Source organism: Schistocerca americana, chromosome X (genome assembly GCF_021461395.2).
Source record: "Schistocerca americana isolate TAMUIC-IGC-003095 chromosome X, iqSchAmer2.1, whole genome shotgun sequence".
Taxonomy (NCBI): Eukaryota; Metazoa; Arthropoda; class Insecta; order Orthoptera; family Acrididae; genus Schistocerca; species Schistocerca americana.
In genome coordinates, this window is record NC_060130.1 from 279162603 (window position 1) to 279178804 (window position 16202).

At 43.2% G+C, this 16202-nt stretch overlaps 1 protein-coding gene across 1 annotated transcript in view; it reads left to right on the plus strand.

Annotated features, from left to right (window-relative positions):
• Positions 1–16202, plus strand: part of LOC124555568 (probable ATP-dependent RNA helicase DDX31) — a 241192-nt gene that overhangs the window by 211484 nt on the left and 13506 nt on the right. The window contains exon 11 of the mRNA XM_047129527.1: positions 6103–6304. Within this exon, the coding sequence (XP_046985483.1) occupies positions 6103–6304 (202 nt within the window). The remainder of the gene's footprint in view (positions 1–6102; positions 6305–16202) is intronic.

Genomic DNA, 16202 nt, shown 5'->3' on the forward strand with positions numbered 1-16202 from the left:
GAGTTGTGCAAAATAGTTGACAAGAACGTACCTGCACCTGTGATTGAGACAAGCGTAGCTGTACCACAATATTCCAGAGTAAATTGTTAATTGACGAGTGTTGTTTTAAATTTTAATTATCTTCTCTTCATTCAGTTGCAGACAACCAATTGAACCTGCATGCTTGGTAAATAGGTGGAATAACAGTAAGAATGTCATCCGATCGCAGTTGGCTCTGATATGTTATTTGAGCTCATTTCCATTACCCAACAATTAAAAGTTTCAAATGGCTCTGAGCACTATCGGACTTAACATCTGACGTCATCAGTCCCCTAGAACTAAGAACTACTTAAACCTAACTAACCTAAGGACATCACACACATCCATGCCCAAGGCAGGATTCGAACCTGCGACCGTAGCGGTCATGCGGTTCCAGACTGAAGCGCCTAGAACCGCTCGGCCACACAAGCCGGCAATTACAAGTTTCCCTCTTTGCGACTGCAGCGAGTAAGCGTGTTTTCGATATGTCCTATGTTCTGTAAGATAAGAAGGTGAAATTATAATATTTTGCCGCGCGTGGTAGCCGCGTGGTCTGGGGCGCCTTGCCACGTTTCGAGCGGCTCCCCCCCATTGGAGGTTCGAGTCATCCCTCGGGCGTGTGTGTGTGTATGTTTGTATTGTCCTTAACTTAGATTAAGTAGTGTGGAAAGCCTAGGGACCGATGATATCAGCAGTTTGGTCCCATAGGAACTTAGCACAAATTTCCAAATATGAAACTTTTGGGATGATGGGTGGGTGGGAGCGTCATAGATCGGTATTCTTATAAAACATTGTATACATGGGACGTTAACATGGACGAGCGGCAAGCGTGCTAAACAATAGTTTATTTGTGTCGAAGTGGATGTTTGCAGCTGGATAAAACCGCATCAGTCCTTACCGAGCGAGTTCTAGGCGCTACAGTCTGGGACCGCGCGACCGCTACGGTCGCAGGTTCGAATCCTGCCTCGGGCATGGATGTGTGTGATGTTCTTGGGTTAGTTAGGTTTAAATAGTTCTAAGTTCTAGGGGACTGATGACCTGAGATGTTAAGTCCCATAGTGCTCAGAGCCATTTAAACCTTACCGAGTGAGGTGTGCAGTGGCTATTATATTGATTTGGAATTTTGAAGGAGCGAGTTTCCATTTCCGTCCATTTCTCTTAAAATCGAAAGTAGTAGAAGTGACATTGATTAGTTCTCGGACTCTACTGTGCCTGGCTCTGACCTTCCGTTTTTAATTCGGTTAATTTGTGCAGGTAGGAATGTCTGTGTGAAAGTTTGGTCTGCAAGAAAATGTGTGTCTTTGTCAGTACACTTTCGTTTGCAGTCCCGGTGTATGTTCAAAGTACATCTCAGGTGCTAGTCTACTATTAATTAACTTCATGGATTAATTAATTTTGTGAATCTGTAAGTGAAACTATTTAGTTTGTGTTCATGACTTGTTGCCTGTTGATTGGCAGTGTTTTTTAAGTGTTTAAATTATGATCTGGCGAGATGTGGTAGGTAATAATGGAATTCTCACAATTTACAATGTCACAGGCACGCTAATCAGTTTAGAATCTATTTTAGCTTTTCTCGAAAACTTGAGCTAGCTTCCCTATTGCATGTCAGATATTTATATTGAAAACAACAAACGTGGGTACTATGCGCCACAAGTTTTAAACGTAAAACAACTGGATACTTTTTGAGGAATTGCGTAGTACCTGGAAAGGCATTGACGCATAGAGAATGAGAGAAATATGTAAGAGTATTGAATACAAAGGTAGGACCTGATTGTAAAAGCGATAATTGATTGACGGAGAAGGAAAATTGTTCGGGCGTAACGTCAAGCGCCGGCATAAAGATCATGGACGGTACAGCAGAGAGGGCTGAGAGACGACGACAGCCATAGCACGGTGACCAGGACTTCACCGCGACAGGAGCGGCCCCTTGACGAAGAGAATAAAAGCGACGTGCCACCTAGCCGCGACCCCACTAGTAGACACGGACAGTAGAAGACGCTTACTAGAAGAGCCGCAATGATATTAATGATAGCAGTGACTTACGAACTTGTGTGATCTGTTATTCATTGCTTACATGGAAATTGTATACATTGAAAGACACTGATTATTTGCATGCCACCAATTGCTTGCGACACGTCCTTGTAAATCTAAGTTAACTATTGTCATTTCAATTACTGTAATAAACACAATCTAGCTATCCGAGAACAGCTTCCTAGCCACCCTTTAAGGGGGGGTAGGACGTCAAATGGGCCGTCTTGGATCAGGAGAGACACCACAGGACATTTTAATTTCCACTGTCTATACTTTTACGAATAAATTCATAAAACTTTGTCAGCATGACCAGGATGGATTCAGGATTCACAATCATAGCAGTGGAAGTTCAAAAAAATAACAAAATACATTTTTTTACATGTGAAAGTTCATCATTTTTTCACTTCTATTGGCTGCGTTTGTTGCTATAGGTACATATTTCTTAATAAGTATGAGAAATTCTTCGATGAATTTTGCACAGCATACAAACCATACTTACAGGTGTATGAAACTCTAGAAATTATTTAATTTATGAAAAAGTGAATGTGCTGTTACATTTTAAACTTCATGTTTAGAAAAAATTCAAATTTCATAATTAATTATCACAGTTTTTAATAGATTTGGAAAATTCTAGAGTTTCATACACCTGCAAGTATGGTTTGTGTGCTGTGCAAAATTCAACGAAGAATATCCCTTACTTATGAAGAAAAGCGTACCTATAGCAACAAATGCAGCCAATGGTAAGTGAAAAAAGGTGAAACACAAATGTAAAAAAATAAATTATTTTCTTATATTTTTGAACTTCCACCACTATAAGTGTAAATGCTGAATTCTTTCTGGCCATTCTGACAAAGTTTAAGAGTTTATTTTTAAAAGTATAGACAGTGGAAATTAAAAATTCCTGTGGCGTCTCTCCTGCTCCAAGACGGCCTGGTTGACGTCTTACCCCCCTTAAGAGACGAGTAGGACACCACACAAGTGATGATAATAATAATAATAATAATAGTGATAATGATAATGATAATGATGATGATGATAATAATAATAATAATAATAATAATAATAATAATAATAATAATAATGATAATGATAATCTCAATCCTCTCGCTCCTCCATCTAACCATTCACTCCAGCAAATTCTCTATCGCCTCTTCTGCCAAGTGACGTGACGCAATGAGTAAGAGTGACTCGCGCTCTGCGTGGTGGCTGTTCAAATCCCTCTCCCGGCATCCAGATTTCGTTTTTTCGTGATATCCATTAATTGCTGAAGGACAATGCCAGGACGGTTTCTTTGAGGAGGTTATGGTCGCCATCTTTCTCCTATTCCCACCTGTTGCCGAGGTTGTTTCGGCTTTGTTGAAGATGTTTTCGCTGGTAACCCTTTAAAATCCTCCATACAGTCCCGATCCCTCCCTATGCGATTTCCATATTTTTGGAACTGTGAAGAAAAACATCCGTGGCAGTCGATTTGCTTCGGATGAAGTAGTGCACGCATTGATACAATCATGGTTCCGTAGAGATCCGCAGCCAGCCGGTGTGGCCGAGCGTTTCTAGGCGCTTCAGTCTGCAACTGCGCGACCGCTATGGTCGCAGGTTCGAATCCTGCCTCGGGCATGGATGTGTGTGATGTTCTTAGGTTAGTTACGTTTAGGTAGTTCTAAGTTCTAGGGGACTGATGACCTCAGCTCTTAAGGCCCATAGTGCTCAGAGCCATTTTTTTTAGAGAACCGCAATTATTTGTTTTGACGATTACTTCTGAAATAATAAACAGTTTACTTACCTTTCTTTCAATCTACCTGGGTTTCATTTGAATGCCCCTAATAGTGTTTCACCCATTTTGTAATCAGCCATTGACTAAAGTTTATAGCGTTTTACTTCAGCGCCCACGAGTACGTATCTAGTAACATGAAACCTGTTGCAAGTTAGCGCAAGTGCCCCACGGATACAGTCGTCAGACATTTTTCCAAATACTGCCTCACCCCAAAAATTGTCAACAGTTTTCTTGCGGGATACAATATTATTCTTCGTTGGTTTTTTTATCTTCCCGCTGTTTTCATATTCATGTTCATTTCCTGAACACCATAGTAACGAAAACAGTGGTGAAATGCAATGTTTATAGCGATGCATCGAACATAGGACTGCGCCGTACGTATACCTCTTACAAACGACGTTCATGAATTATTGAAGACGACAGAAGTGAAAGTCATGGCAGGCTGCTGTGTATCATAAAACAATACCAGTAACGGTGTTATATAGTTAGACACATTGACGATGCACAAAATGTATAAAAAAAGAATTTTACTAAAGCAGGTGGATCCCATTACTGTTATTATTTTTGCAAACGCAGACGAGAGAGCGCTAAAAATCAAGGGACAACCAGCATTGCGAAACTACCTAACAATACAAAAAATTCATATAGCGTTCTTGACCAGTGAGGGTATCTAACTGGAAATGCTTTCTTCCTAAGCACACACAAACAGCTTTTATAGGATATGAAAATATTGTTTCATGAATACATCTGTTTCATGTGCATGACTGTGACGAGTGCGTGTTGAGTTTAGCCTTTTTTTCGTGCTATTGCTGAGAGAAAGAGGAGAATATAATGTAGTGCCTGAATATAGCCGCCTCCTCTCCAATATCAACAAGGAGGCCACCAAGCGGAACACCTTCAAGAATGGACAAAGAATCATTGTCACATACCTACTGAGAGACACCATTGACAAGTTTGAAATTAGAGGCCGAAGGGATCTTTTAACTGTTCCGCCAAATTCCGGTGGTGAAATATTCTTCCAGAAGTGTTATTCGAAACGACTACCTTCGAGTCTAGCACCATCATATTTTAGTAGTAAGTATGAGTACTTACGTTCTTGATAGAAATATGTAAGCTTCCGATGTCAGTCTCATTAAAAATTTTCTGAGAATACTGCGGCGCCATCGTATGTAATACTTAAAAAGATAAACTACTAAAATAACCTACGTTTCAGACGTCCTGCAGCGGCCTTCCTGTCGACATAGACTAATTAGCTGGGTGTGGGTGCTTTATACACTGTATTTCTTATAGCGTCATAAGCCCTCCGACGTCTCATTTCTTAAAATTCAGTGGCCCTAAAATCACACTGGTCGATGTTAGAAGAAAGGGACGGATATGTGAGACACTTTGTATGGTTTATACGGCTTGCTGGTAGTAGGTAGCTCGCTACGAATTAGGAATGTTCCGTGATAATTGATATTCACAAAATATCGATATTAGGAGGATATTAAATTCATAACATCAATATTAAAGATAAAATTCGACGTTCGACGCTGGTAAAAAAAAGACTACCTGTTTCGATGTCAATAATTTTTTGTCATTTAGACGATTCTTTTTCTCAACGGGTCGTATAGCGACATCAGTACAACACATCTGCGACTTGTCAAACATGGCTATGGCGGAGGGGGCAGCAGTATTTTTGAACGATCTAAGCCAGGTACAGTGGCTGCTGTTGTAGCTGGGATAGGTCTAGTGCCTTTCATTGTTCATTCAGTTCAAGCTTTCGTTATGTCAAGTAGTGTCAGCAACACGGTGATACATTATTGGAAAATAGAGAAACCAAATTCGATTTATGAAGTGGACATTACCTAACAACAGAAGAAAAGAATAATTTGCTAACTGGAACAGAAACCTTCACAGTTCAGTTACTGTCTGAAAGATCGCCTTCTAGATCTTTTGCGGAGAAACGACGCCAGTCGTGCTGCGCCGTTTGTTTAACCAGTGGCGGCAGTGTCTGGCATTGCTGGCAACCAGACGACTGGGGCCGATAACCGTCTCGATGTCGTCAGGCTGCTTCAGGACTAGAACTGCCTCTCTCATTCTGCTAGCGCACATCCGTGGCTGTGTTGCAAGTATTCGTGCTTCCTGGAACTTAACAGTTTTCTCACAATCGCAGTGGTGCTCCGCTACTATCGGCAGTAGTTTTTCTTTCCTCTTTTACTTTGTAGTGGTTGGTGAAGCCGTGTTTGTGTTGGTAATAGCACATCTTTATACGCCTGACGTCGTCTTCTCTTGTGTTTCAGCCTATACATCGTGGATGCGCTTTTACTCGAGCTACCCGAAGGAAGTGCGGTCTATCTTCAACATGAAGCGGGTGCACCCAGGGCACTTCGCGTCCAGCTTCGCGCTGCGCATGGCTCCGTCGCAGATCGTCCGCTGCTCCAAGGGCCTGCCGACTACCCCACTCCCGCCCAGGCCGAAGAAGACAAACTCGCCCGTCAAGAGGTACGTGCTCTAGCTCTTCGGCCCGTATTACAGTGTGGAACGTTGTAAATTCGTTATCTCAATAATTAAATGTTCGACAAAAGCTGCGTTGTCGTAGTATTTTGTTTCACTGGACTAGTTCCGGGCGTTGCCCACCATCAGCGGTATCTCTGTTTCACAATTTCGCATATTTCTTATAATGAGGTACCACAAAGCAGCTTTTGCCGAACAATTAATTAGTAAGATGACATATTTACGATTTCTACAAGCGGCAGAGCGCCAAACGCACATGACAACAGTGAAATATCTTTTATGAAATGCCGCGCGGGGTAGCCGCGCGGTCTGAGGCGTCTTGCCACGGTTCGCGCGGATCCTCCCGTCGGACATTCGAGTCCTCCCTCGGACATGGGTGTGTGTGGTGTCCTTAGCGTAAGTTAGATTAAGTAGTGTGTAAGCCTAGGGACCGATGACCTCAGCAGTTTGGTCTCGTAGGAACTTACCACAAATTTCCAAAAATTTTATGAAATACGTTTTATAACATCTTTGACAGTATACTAGATTACTTTCATAATATCTGTTTACAGTGAGTTAGAGCGTCGTCCTAGGTGTTATAAAAGATTTATCAAAGAACTTTGAAAGTGTAGTACTGGCCTTATCGCCAAGCCCCGTTGTTATCTTTGCTAGTGTTCTCGGTAATTATGGTGACGGCTATGATGCTGCCTCAAAAAACAGTGATTTTTACCGTAAAACCGAATTAATACGAAGTGTGATCAAAGAGTAGCTGTAATTTTTATTTTTCTTAAAGAATATTTATTTATTCATAGACATCGCCTTTGTTCTCTTCAAAGTAATCTCCATGAGGTATAATGCACTTGTGCCAGCGCTTTTTCCAATCTTGGAAGCACTTCTGGAACTCACTTTTAGTTATAGTGGTCAGCTCCTCCAGCGATTCTGTTTTTATCCCATTAATGGTGGCAAAACAACGTCGTTTCATGGTTCTCTTCAGCCGCCGGAATAGAAAAAAGTCGCAGGGGGCCATGACCGTCGGATACAGTGGCTGAGGCAACATAACGGTTTTGCTTCTGGCAAAAATTCATCAACAAGCATTGAAGTGTGAGTGGGAACATTATCGTAATGCAGTTTCCACGAGTGATTTTGCCACAATTTGATCGTTTTCTTTGGATTGCTTCACGCAGATGGCGAATAACTTTCAGATGGACAGTACGACGGTAAGGCAGGAACTCACGATGCACTATCCCATTGCAATCGAAGAAAACAGTGAGAAGAACCTTCACATGTGATAGAATTTGTCGAATTTTTTCGGTCTTTGCTTTTCAGGCAGTTTCCATTGGTACGATTGTATCTTGGTTTCGACGTCATATCAGTATACCCATATTTCGTCGCCTGTTACAAGCTTCTTTAGAAATGCTGGATCGTTATCGACTTCATTCAGCAATTCCTGAGCGATGTCTGCGCGACGTCGTTTTTGGTCGAAACTCAACAAACATAGCTGCTACACGTTTCATGCCCAAAACATTCGAAAAATTGCTTGGCAGAGGAAAAGGACGTGCCGACATCATCAGCAATCTCTCTGATGGTGATTCGGCGAGTTTCCAGAATCATTTTCTTTACCTCTTCCACACTGTCGCCAGTAATTGATGTGCTAGGGCGTCCAGGGCGGTCGTCGTCTCCAACGTCTTCTTGGCTCTCTTTGAAGCGTTTATACCACTCGTAAACTCTTGTCTCACTCACTATAGATTCACCAAAAGCCATAGTCAACATTTCGAATGCAGTTCTGCATTTAATTCCATTTTTTTCAAGCAAAATTTAATACAAATTCTTTGATCCATCATTTTGGAAAATAATTCACCGAACACTCGAAAACACGTATAAGCTTCTCGACTGTCAACAATAAACTAAATATTCAAAACATCTGAAAATACAAACATACATCAGGGACCTGTGTACCAACAAGACTAAAAAGCTGAAAATTAGCTGTATAAAGCCCACGAAATTAAAAAAAAAGTCCCGTCCTTTTTTTTTTAATGAAGGATTAGCTGTATGCACACGTTCACTTAATGGTGTCGTGAATAAACAAAACTGGCAGTTTTGGGGTTCCGAAAAAATCCCTATTTGTGTGAAGCGAAACCATTCTATACACCGAAATTTACTGTGCAAGCTGCGGTATGCAGCAGAGGTATTTTCGCTTTCTTGACGAATACTTCGGAAATATGGTCATTGTGTTGGATTACTGCTATTTTACTAGCGCAGGAATGGGTTCGCCTCCATATTCGCCCGATCCGACTCCCTGTGACTACTTATTGTGGGGCGTCTACCGGAACCATTCCACCACGCTGAAAGAGCTTGAATCGGCGATGTGTGTGGCATCTGAATCCATTTCTGTTAAGGCACCACTGGATGTGATGGCGAATTTCATTGTTCGTTTGCGCCACCTCCGTACTGCGAGTGGTGGACATTGCGATGTGACTGCAAAAGCTGCTTGCAGAGGACGAGTTTAATTATGCACGCTGATACTGTACGAGTTGGACAGCATACAGCGCCATCTTTTAGTAACTTTTAGAACTATTTCGAAACTTCCGTAAAAAATTGTTACAGCTTTCACGATTAACAAACCTTTTTTCTGTTGCGCTTGTCTATTGATCTTAGTTTTCGAGATACTTAATTTGGAAATCAGGGTCACCTTCGCTTGACTCTTTGTATGTGTAGGCACATGCATTATCTTGGTATGTTGTAACTCTGGGCGCGCCACTCAGAATTGTAGGGGAGGACCCAGTACCACCTCGACGTAACGGCGTGCTGTGTGCTTGAGACCAGACTATTATAAGCGGTGGCACATGGTTCATGTGGACAAGCAAAAATATGCCCTACAGCTTTCAGCATATCAGTGAGTGAGGTTCCAAGTCCGTTACTGAACATACTGAACTTTCGCTGTCATTGTGTCTGGAAGTGTGAACCTGGCCTGGGAGATGTGTGAGTTCTCTGAATCTACAGTGCAGCTATTGTAAACGATTTTGGCTGTATGGGCCTTATGGTGACGACAAGAGCCCGTTGAAAGTTCATCTGGTTAACCCATTAGAGTATGACACCATGACGTAACCAGTAACTCTAAAGGCTCGAGCATGCGCAGCTTCTGTCCAACGTGGTACACGACTCACTTGCGCAGTGAACATTGGCAAAGAGTGGCCTGCGTATCTGTCGTTGCACTGATAATTCCGTGACGTCACTCCGTACATGAATAATTTCTCTGCACATGTCACGTGGTGTTGATGACGGGTGGTTTCTTGAGGTATAACGGTTTCCGTGTGTGTGTGTGTGTGTGTGTGTGTGTGTGTGTGTGTGTGTGAAAAGACATAATGTAACGCCCGTAAGTAGATGAAATCCTTAAGGTTTCATCCGAGCACAACGTGAATTATAGATCAAGATGTCCAGATGGAGATTTTAATAGTGATCTTTCGGATAAAGGTGTCGTACTCCTTGGCCACCTGGCGTGGTCGAAAAACTAATAAATGTAACTTTTAAGTAGGAAAGAGAATGTCACTCTGTGAGCCCTTGAAATAGTTTTGCGCATATGTAGGAAATCTACGGAAGAGGACACTGCAAAAACTTTCTCAGTGGACTAAAGTGAATTATTGTCTGCCTGTCTGTGGTCATACAGTACGTTGAAATATCTGAAGAAATTCAAAAATGGCTCTGAGCACTATGGGACTTAACATCTATGGTCATCAGTCCCCAGAACTTAGAACTACTTTAACCTAACTAACCTAAGGACATCACACAACACCCAGTCATCATGAGGCAGAGAAAAAAAATCCCTGAAGAAATTCAAGGCAGATCTATATGCATAATGATTTTCACGTGCTGTAAGCATGAAAGCTTTGAGAAGATGCTCATAAAACTTACAAGAGGGCTCTGTGAGAAATGCATCGTGCGTCATGTGAAAGAACAACTCTCGAAAATTTGTTTATCCATCCTCTTGTGTTCGGTGGTAAACAGAGAAATAACGTGGCGGATGTTGACGGTACCAGGAGTTCTCGTCCATGGATTTTTCCGAGATTGAGGACTATAAATACTGTTGTCAGCTCCTCCTATCTCACGAACCGCAGCTAGTCAGAGAAGGAAGAAGAAACGAAGGCTAATTGAATACGTGCTGAAAAAGGGAGGGAATATGATTACGAACTGAAATAAGCCATAGCACGCAAAACGCCACAAACTTGCTAACTCTCCCTACCGTTACTGGAGTCGCTGAATTGTCCTCACACGTACCACTCTACCTAAGAACATTTTAGTGAGCCACCACGAGACAATATATATAGTCTTTAGTCTTTATTTGGTAAATGAATAGTCGCCCTTCATACATTTCGCCATTTGATTTAGTTTTTGTGTACGAAAGGAAGGTTGTATGGCAAATACTTCTAGTTTGTTCTTGCATTATCGTCAGAACTATGGGTTCATTGGCAGAATGATGGCACAAGCGTGTGTGATCGTGAATTTCTTAAATGTGATATTACTTAATTAAAAATGTAGTGTTCCAAAAGCTAAGCGTCGATATCGTCATTTTCACAGGGGAAACGGAAAGCATCCTCGACCTAACAGTGAAAAGTGTTTTTTTTTTAAGTAAAAAAGTATTTAATCTAACGTTTCTCAAATGTGTATGTTTGACCACTAAAGTGCGAGTCTCGGAGATCTGCAAAACATCCGTCTGTGACGGTCACAACCTCTCCACTGGACTAGAAACCCCAACGTAACAAGTATTAGCTTTTAGCAGCGCTATATAGAATAGTCTGCACCGAATTGTGGACGTAATTACCCCGAAGAGAGCTTCATGTGAAATACAGGAAGACTGCCTCGGTGTTCAAGGTACTGGGTTGGCGGGAGGTAGCGTAATGTGTAAGGCACTAAAGTGTATTCGGTACGATCGGCATTCAAATCCCCGAACTGCCGTGCTGATTTAGGTTTTCTGTGGTACCCCTAAATGATTTCTGACAAACGTAGAATGGTTCCTTCAGCAATGCCACTGTCGATTTCGCTCCTCAACATTAACTAACGGCGCTAATCTAATGACCTCCACGTCGATGAGTCATTAAACACAAAATTCTGTCCTTCCCAAGACGTGTTTTCTGGATCAGTTAGTTGAATTATCTATTTACAGGGCTTCACAGATGCCTACGGATATTTGAAAACACTTAAAAGACAACATTAAACCGAATGAAAAGGGAAATCCTGTAGTTCGACACTACTACAATGGTTAATGTGTAGATACTCAATCTGCATGTATACGTCATATGTGTAGGTACTTCAGCACTTCATACTGTAACCGTTCAGGTTTATTAGGCCACTCTTCAATCCACGCATGTTGCACTCCAATAAAAGTTTCGTGTAGTACATCTGTCCACAGTCAAATTTTTGTGCTTCAGTCTTAGTGGTTCACTCAGTCACAAAGATTTTGTTACTAAGCCAAGTTTCCTCCCTCGCATCACAGTTCTGTAGTGCCAAGTTGAAATCCCTGTGCCATCATCCTCGTTTTGGTTTATTGTATTATCTGTAAAAAGCTTGAGACAAATGACGGAACGGTTGATCCAAACGTAGGTCCGACCTGGTATCTTCACTGAAGAGCCAAAGAAGCAGGTACACCTGCCTAATATTGTGTAGGGGCCCCCCCGCGAGCACGCAGAAGTGCCGCAACACGATGTGGCATGGACTCGACTAATATTGGAAGTAGTGCTGGAGGGAACGGACACCATGAATCCTGCAGAGCTGTCCATAAATCCGTAAGAATACGAGGGTATGGAGATCTCTTCTGAACAGCACGTTGCAAGGCATCCCAGATATGCTCAATAATGTTCATGTCTGGGGAGTTTGGTGGCCAGCGGAAGTATTTAAACTTACAAGAGTGTTCCTGCAGCCACTCTGTAGCAAATCTGGACGTGTGGGGTGTCGCATTGTCCTGATGGAGTTGCCCAAGTCCGTCGGAATGCACAATGGACATGAATGGATGCAGGCGATCAGACAGGATGCCTACGTGCATGTCACCTGTCAGAGTCGTATCTAGACGTGTCAGGGTCCCATGTCACTCCAACTGATCATGCGCTACACCATTACAGAGCCTCCACCAGCTTGAACAGTCCCCTGCTGACATGCAGGGCCCATGAATTGATGAGGTGGTCTCCATACTCGTACATGTCCGTCCGCTCGATACAATTTGAAACGAGACTCATCCGACCAGGCAACATGTGTACAGTCATCAACAGTCCAATGTCGGTGTTGACGGGCCCAGGCGAGACGTAAAGCTTTGTGTCGTGCTGTCATCAAGGTTACACAAGTAGGCCTTCTGCTCCGAAAACCCATATCGATCATGTTGCGTTGAATTGTTCGCACGCTGACACTTGTTGATGGCCCAGCATTGAAATCTGCAGCAATCTGTGAAAGGGTTGCACTTCTGCCACGTTGAAAGATTCTCTTCAGTTGTCGTTGGTCTCGTTCTTGCAGGATCTTTTTCCGGCCGCAGCGATGTCGGAGATTTGATGTTTTACCGGATTCCTGATATTCACGGCACACTCGTTAAATGGTCGTACCGGAAAATCCCCACTTCATCGCTACCACGGAGATGCTGTGTCCTGTCGCTCGTGCCCCGATCCACGTTCAGACTCACTCACGTCTTGATAAACTGCCATTGTAGCAGCAGTAACGGATCTAACAACTGCGCCAGACATTTGTCGTGTTATAGAGGTAATTATGTGAACAGATGAACAGATACCAAGGAAAGTCCAAATTTCAGTTTCTTCGTTGATTCACGATAAGCGCGCCCGCACACACACACACACACACACACACACACACACACACACACACAATATAATGTGTGTATGTAGTTGCTGGACAGTACAAAGGATTTTGGCTTTTTCTCGGCTCTGAACATTTGGACACGCCGCTTTGCCAGCAGAGCGGAAACCGTGTCGCACTTAGCCTGCGGAAAAATAGCTCGGCAACCGTGGCATGGCGGCGGCACCCCGCTGCCTTGTTCTTTGTCACCGGTCTTACGTACGCGCCGCGCGCCGCTTTAACGTGGTAATGGCAGTACACGACCCCCAAGACCGCCAGACGCGTTTTTCCCGCGACTTCGACATAAGTATCGGACTGCCTGCGCGCCCGAGCATTTCGTTTCGTGACTTTGTTACATCGGAGAGACACCTAGCTGATGAAGAGATCGGCCAGTGACCCGACGCCAAGCTCGACTTCCTAAGCGCTGCGCAGTTCTTTGATGAGGCGGAACAGTCGGGGTTGAGTGGACGGACGAAGCTCTGGGAGAAATTTCGTCAGCTCCTTCTTCGCTCAGCTTTCCTCGCGTTTCTTCTCCTCACTTTCAACTTATTAGTTGATATATTTTAGATTTTTTGCTTTCTTTTCCTGTGATGATCATTGTAGTTTAGTGATCCATGCGGTAACTGACCGTGGTGTTTCAGTCGATAGCGCGTCATGTAATCGATTGGTTTACTTGATGAGAATATAGCAACGCTTACATTGCATTCGTGACTGGATCGTTGGTAAGAACGTTGTTTGTCATTGCTTTCCTCTTACCTGTGTGTATGGTACTTTGTGTGTATCTTCACAAGATCGAGTCAACTTATCACGATCAGTTCTTTCATAAGACGCGCACAGCGCGTAGCTTCTGAAGCATGTTACGTGACGTACACTGTCAAAGTAAGTATGTGAGGTTGCCGACTGGCTGTTTTGCACATTCGCTCACTCGTGTCGTAGATAATGGAAATTATGTATAGGAGTTGCGAACACTGATGATCATACACTTCGGAGCTACGTATTAGAGTTTCTGAAATGGCAAACTATTTGCGTGCCTGTGAGATGTAGCATATCATGGGTATACTAACGACATAATTATAAACAACACGAATAATTCTCTAGGAAACCAAAAATTTACTCGTGCCATCGATATCCGGGGTGAACGTCTAATCTGACGGTGTGTGAATGTCGATCGATTCGCAACAATAGAACAGCAGACCATCCAGACTGATCAGCGGGTAATCAGTCTCCAATCAGCAACAACATTTCAGCGAATTACGCTACGTACGAGGCTTCAAAGCAGAGGGGCAACGTCCACAGCTACGCTAACGATGGCACAGACTACAATCAAGACCTGATTGTCCATCCCTGGTGCCCGAATTTGTTTCACATTAATCTAGTTATACTTTACGCCGTGTTCTCTGTCTGAATCCTCCCTTGCGCAGCCTACACCGGCTGTCGGATGCACTGTAGAAAGTATGGCTATAGATACCCGGGGAGTATCACCTCTTGACTGAGTTACTTCTAGCCACTGTGCATGCTGCGTAATGATGTCACTCTGCAATGTATGGGGTATGATAACGAATGCTTGTGTTTGAAGAGGGTCGGAGTGCTACTTTCGTCGTTATTTTTCTTTTAGATCCCTGATATTACTATTTCTGCAGTTCATATGCTGTCTGAATTTCCTCGATTCATGTTTCCAGTGCTCCCTATAGCTAAAAATACACGATAATCAAACGGGAAATCAGCCTCATTTTTCCTTTAATTTTAGCCGCCTTACTTTTCGTGGAAAGTCGTTCAGATGTGAATGACACCTGCTGAATTTTGTGACATAAGCGATTAGTGTTACCAACCCTCTTATCTTTTTTCTCACCTTGGGCATCTGTCAATTGGTGCTCTAATTTTTTTTTTAATAGGGCAATACCTTGGTAGACCATTAGGCATTCTCATTGTTGTTTCGCGTGACCTTTCAACAGTTTTAGATCGACTTCTTTTGGGTTACTTTACCACAGTCGCAAGTCTTTCCTCTCTTAAGCCTAGACATAGCATCTATCCCCACATTAGGGCTATAACAAAACTGAGATAAGCGGGTCTGGGGTTAAAGCACTGACTAGCAATATAACGGAGTGGGTTTCATCACACATCTGATCATCCATATTTAGATTTTGCGTGTTTCTCGAAAATCAGTGTAGGCAAATGTCAGGATGGTCCCTGTTTTAAGTGGGCACGGTAGATTTTCTTCCACATTCTTGTCCCATCGATGCACCCTATCTGCTCTCTTCCTTCTTTTTTGCCACAAATTCCTCTAACTCAAACACGGTTTGATTGAAAATCTGTAGATTCAATGGAAATCTGAAACAGTTGAATCTGACGAGCTATGTTATTCGTGTATAACGTTTGGAAATACCACAGTATAATACTCTGACCAGCCAGAACATTATGACCACCTACCTAATTGCCGGTATGTCCACCTTTGACACAGATAACAGGAGCGACGCGTCGTGACATGGAAGCAATGAGGCCTTGGTAGGTCTCTGGAGGAAGTTGGCACCACATCTGCATGCATATGCAAGTCACCTAATTCCCGTGAATTCCGGGCATAGTTCGATGAGCTCTGACGCCACGTTCAGTCACATCCCAGATGTGTTCGACCAGGTTCAGATCTGGCTAGTTGAGGGGGCCAACACATCAATTGGAACTTGCCATTATGTTCTTCGAACCACTCCGTCACACTCCTGGCCTTGTGACACGGCGCATTATCTCGTTGAAAAATGCCACTGCCGTCGGGAAACTTGATCGTCATGAAAGGGTGTACATAGTCTGCAAGCAGTGTACGATACTCCTTGGACGTCAAGGTGCCTTGCACGAGCTCCACTGGACCTATGAATGTCCACGTGAATGTTCTCCAGAGCATAACGGAGCCTCCGCCATCTTGTCTCCCTCACGCAGTACAGATGTCAAGGATCTATCCCGCTGGAAGACGATGGATTCGCGCCCTCCCATCGACATGATGAAGAAGGTATTGGGATTCATGAGACCATGCAACGCTGTGCCACTGTCCAACGTCCAGTGACAATGGTCACGTGCCCACTTCAGTCATAGT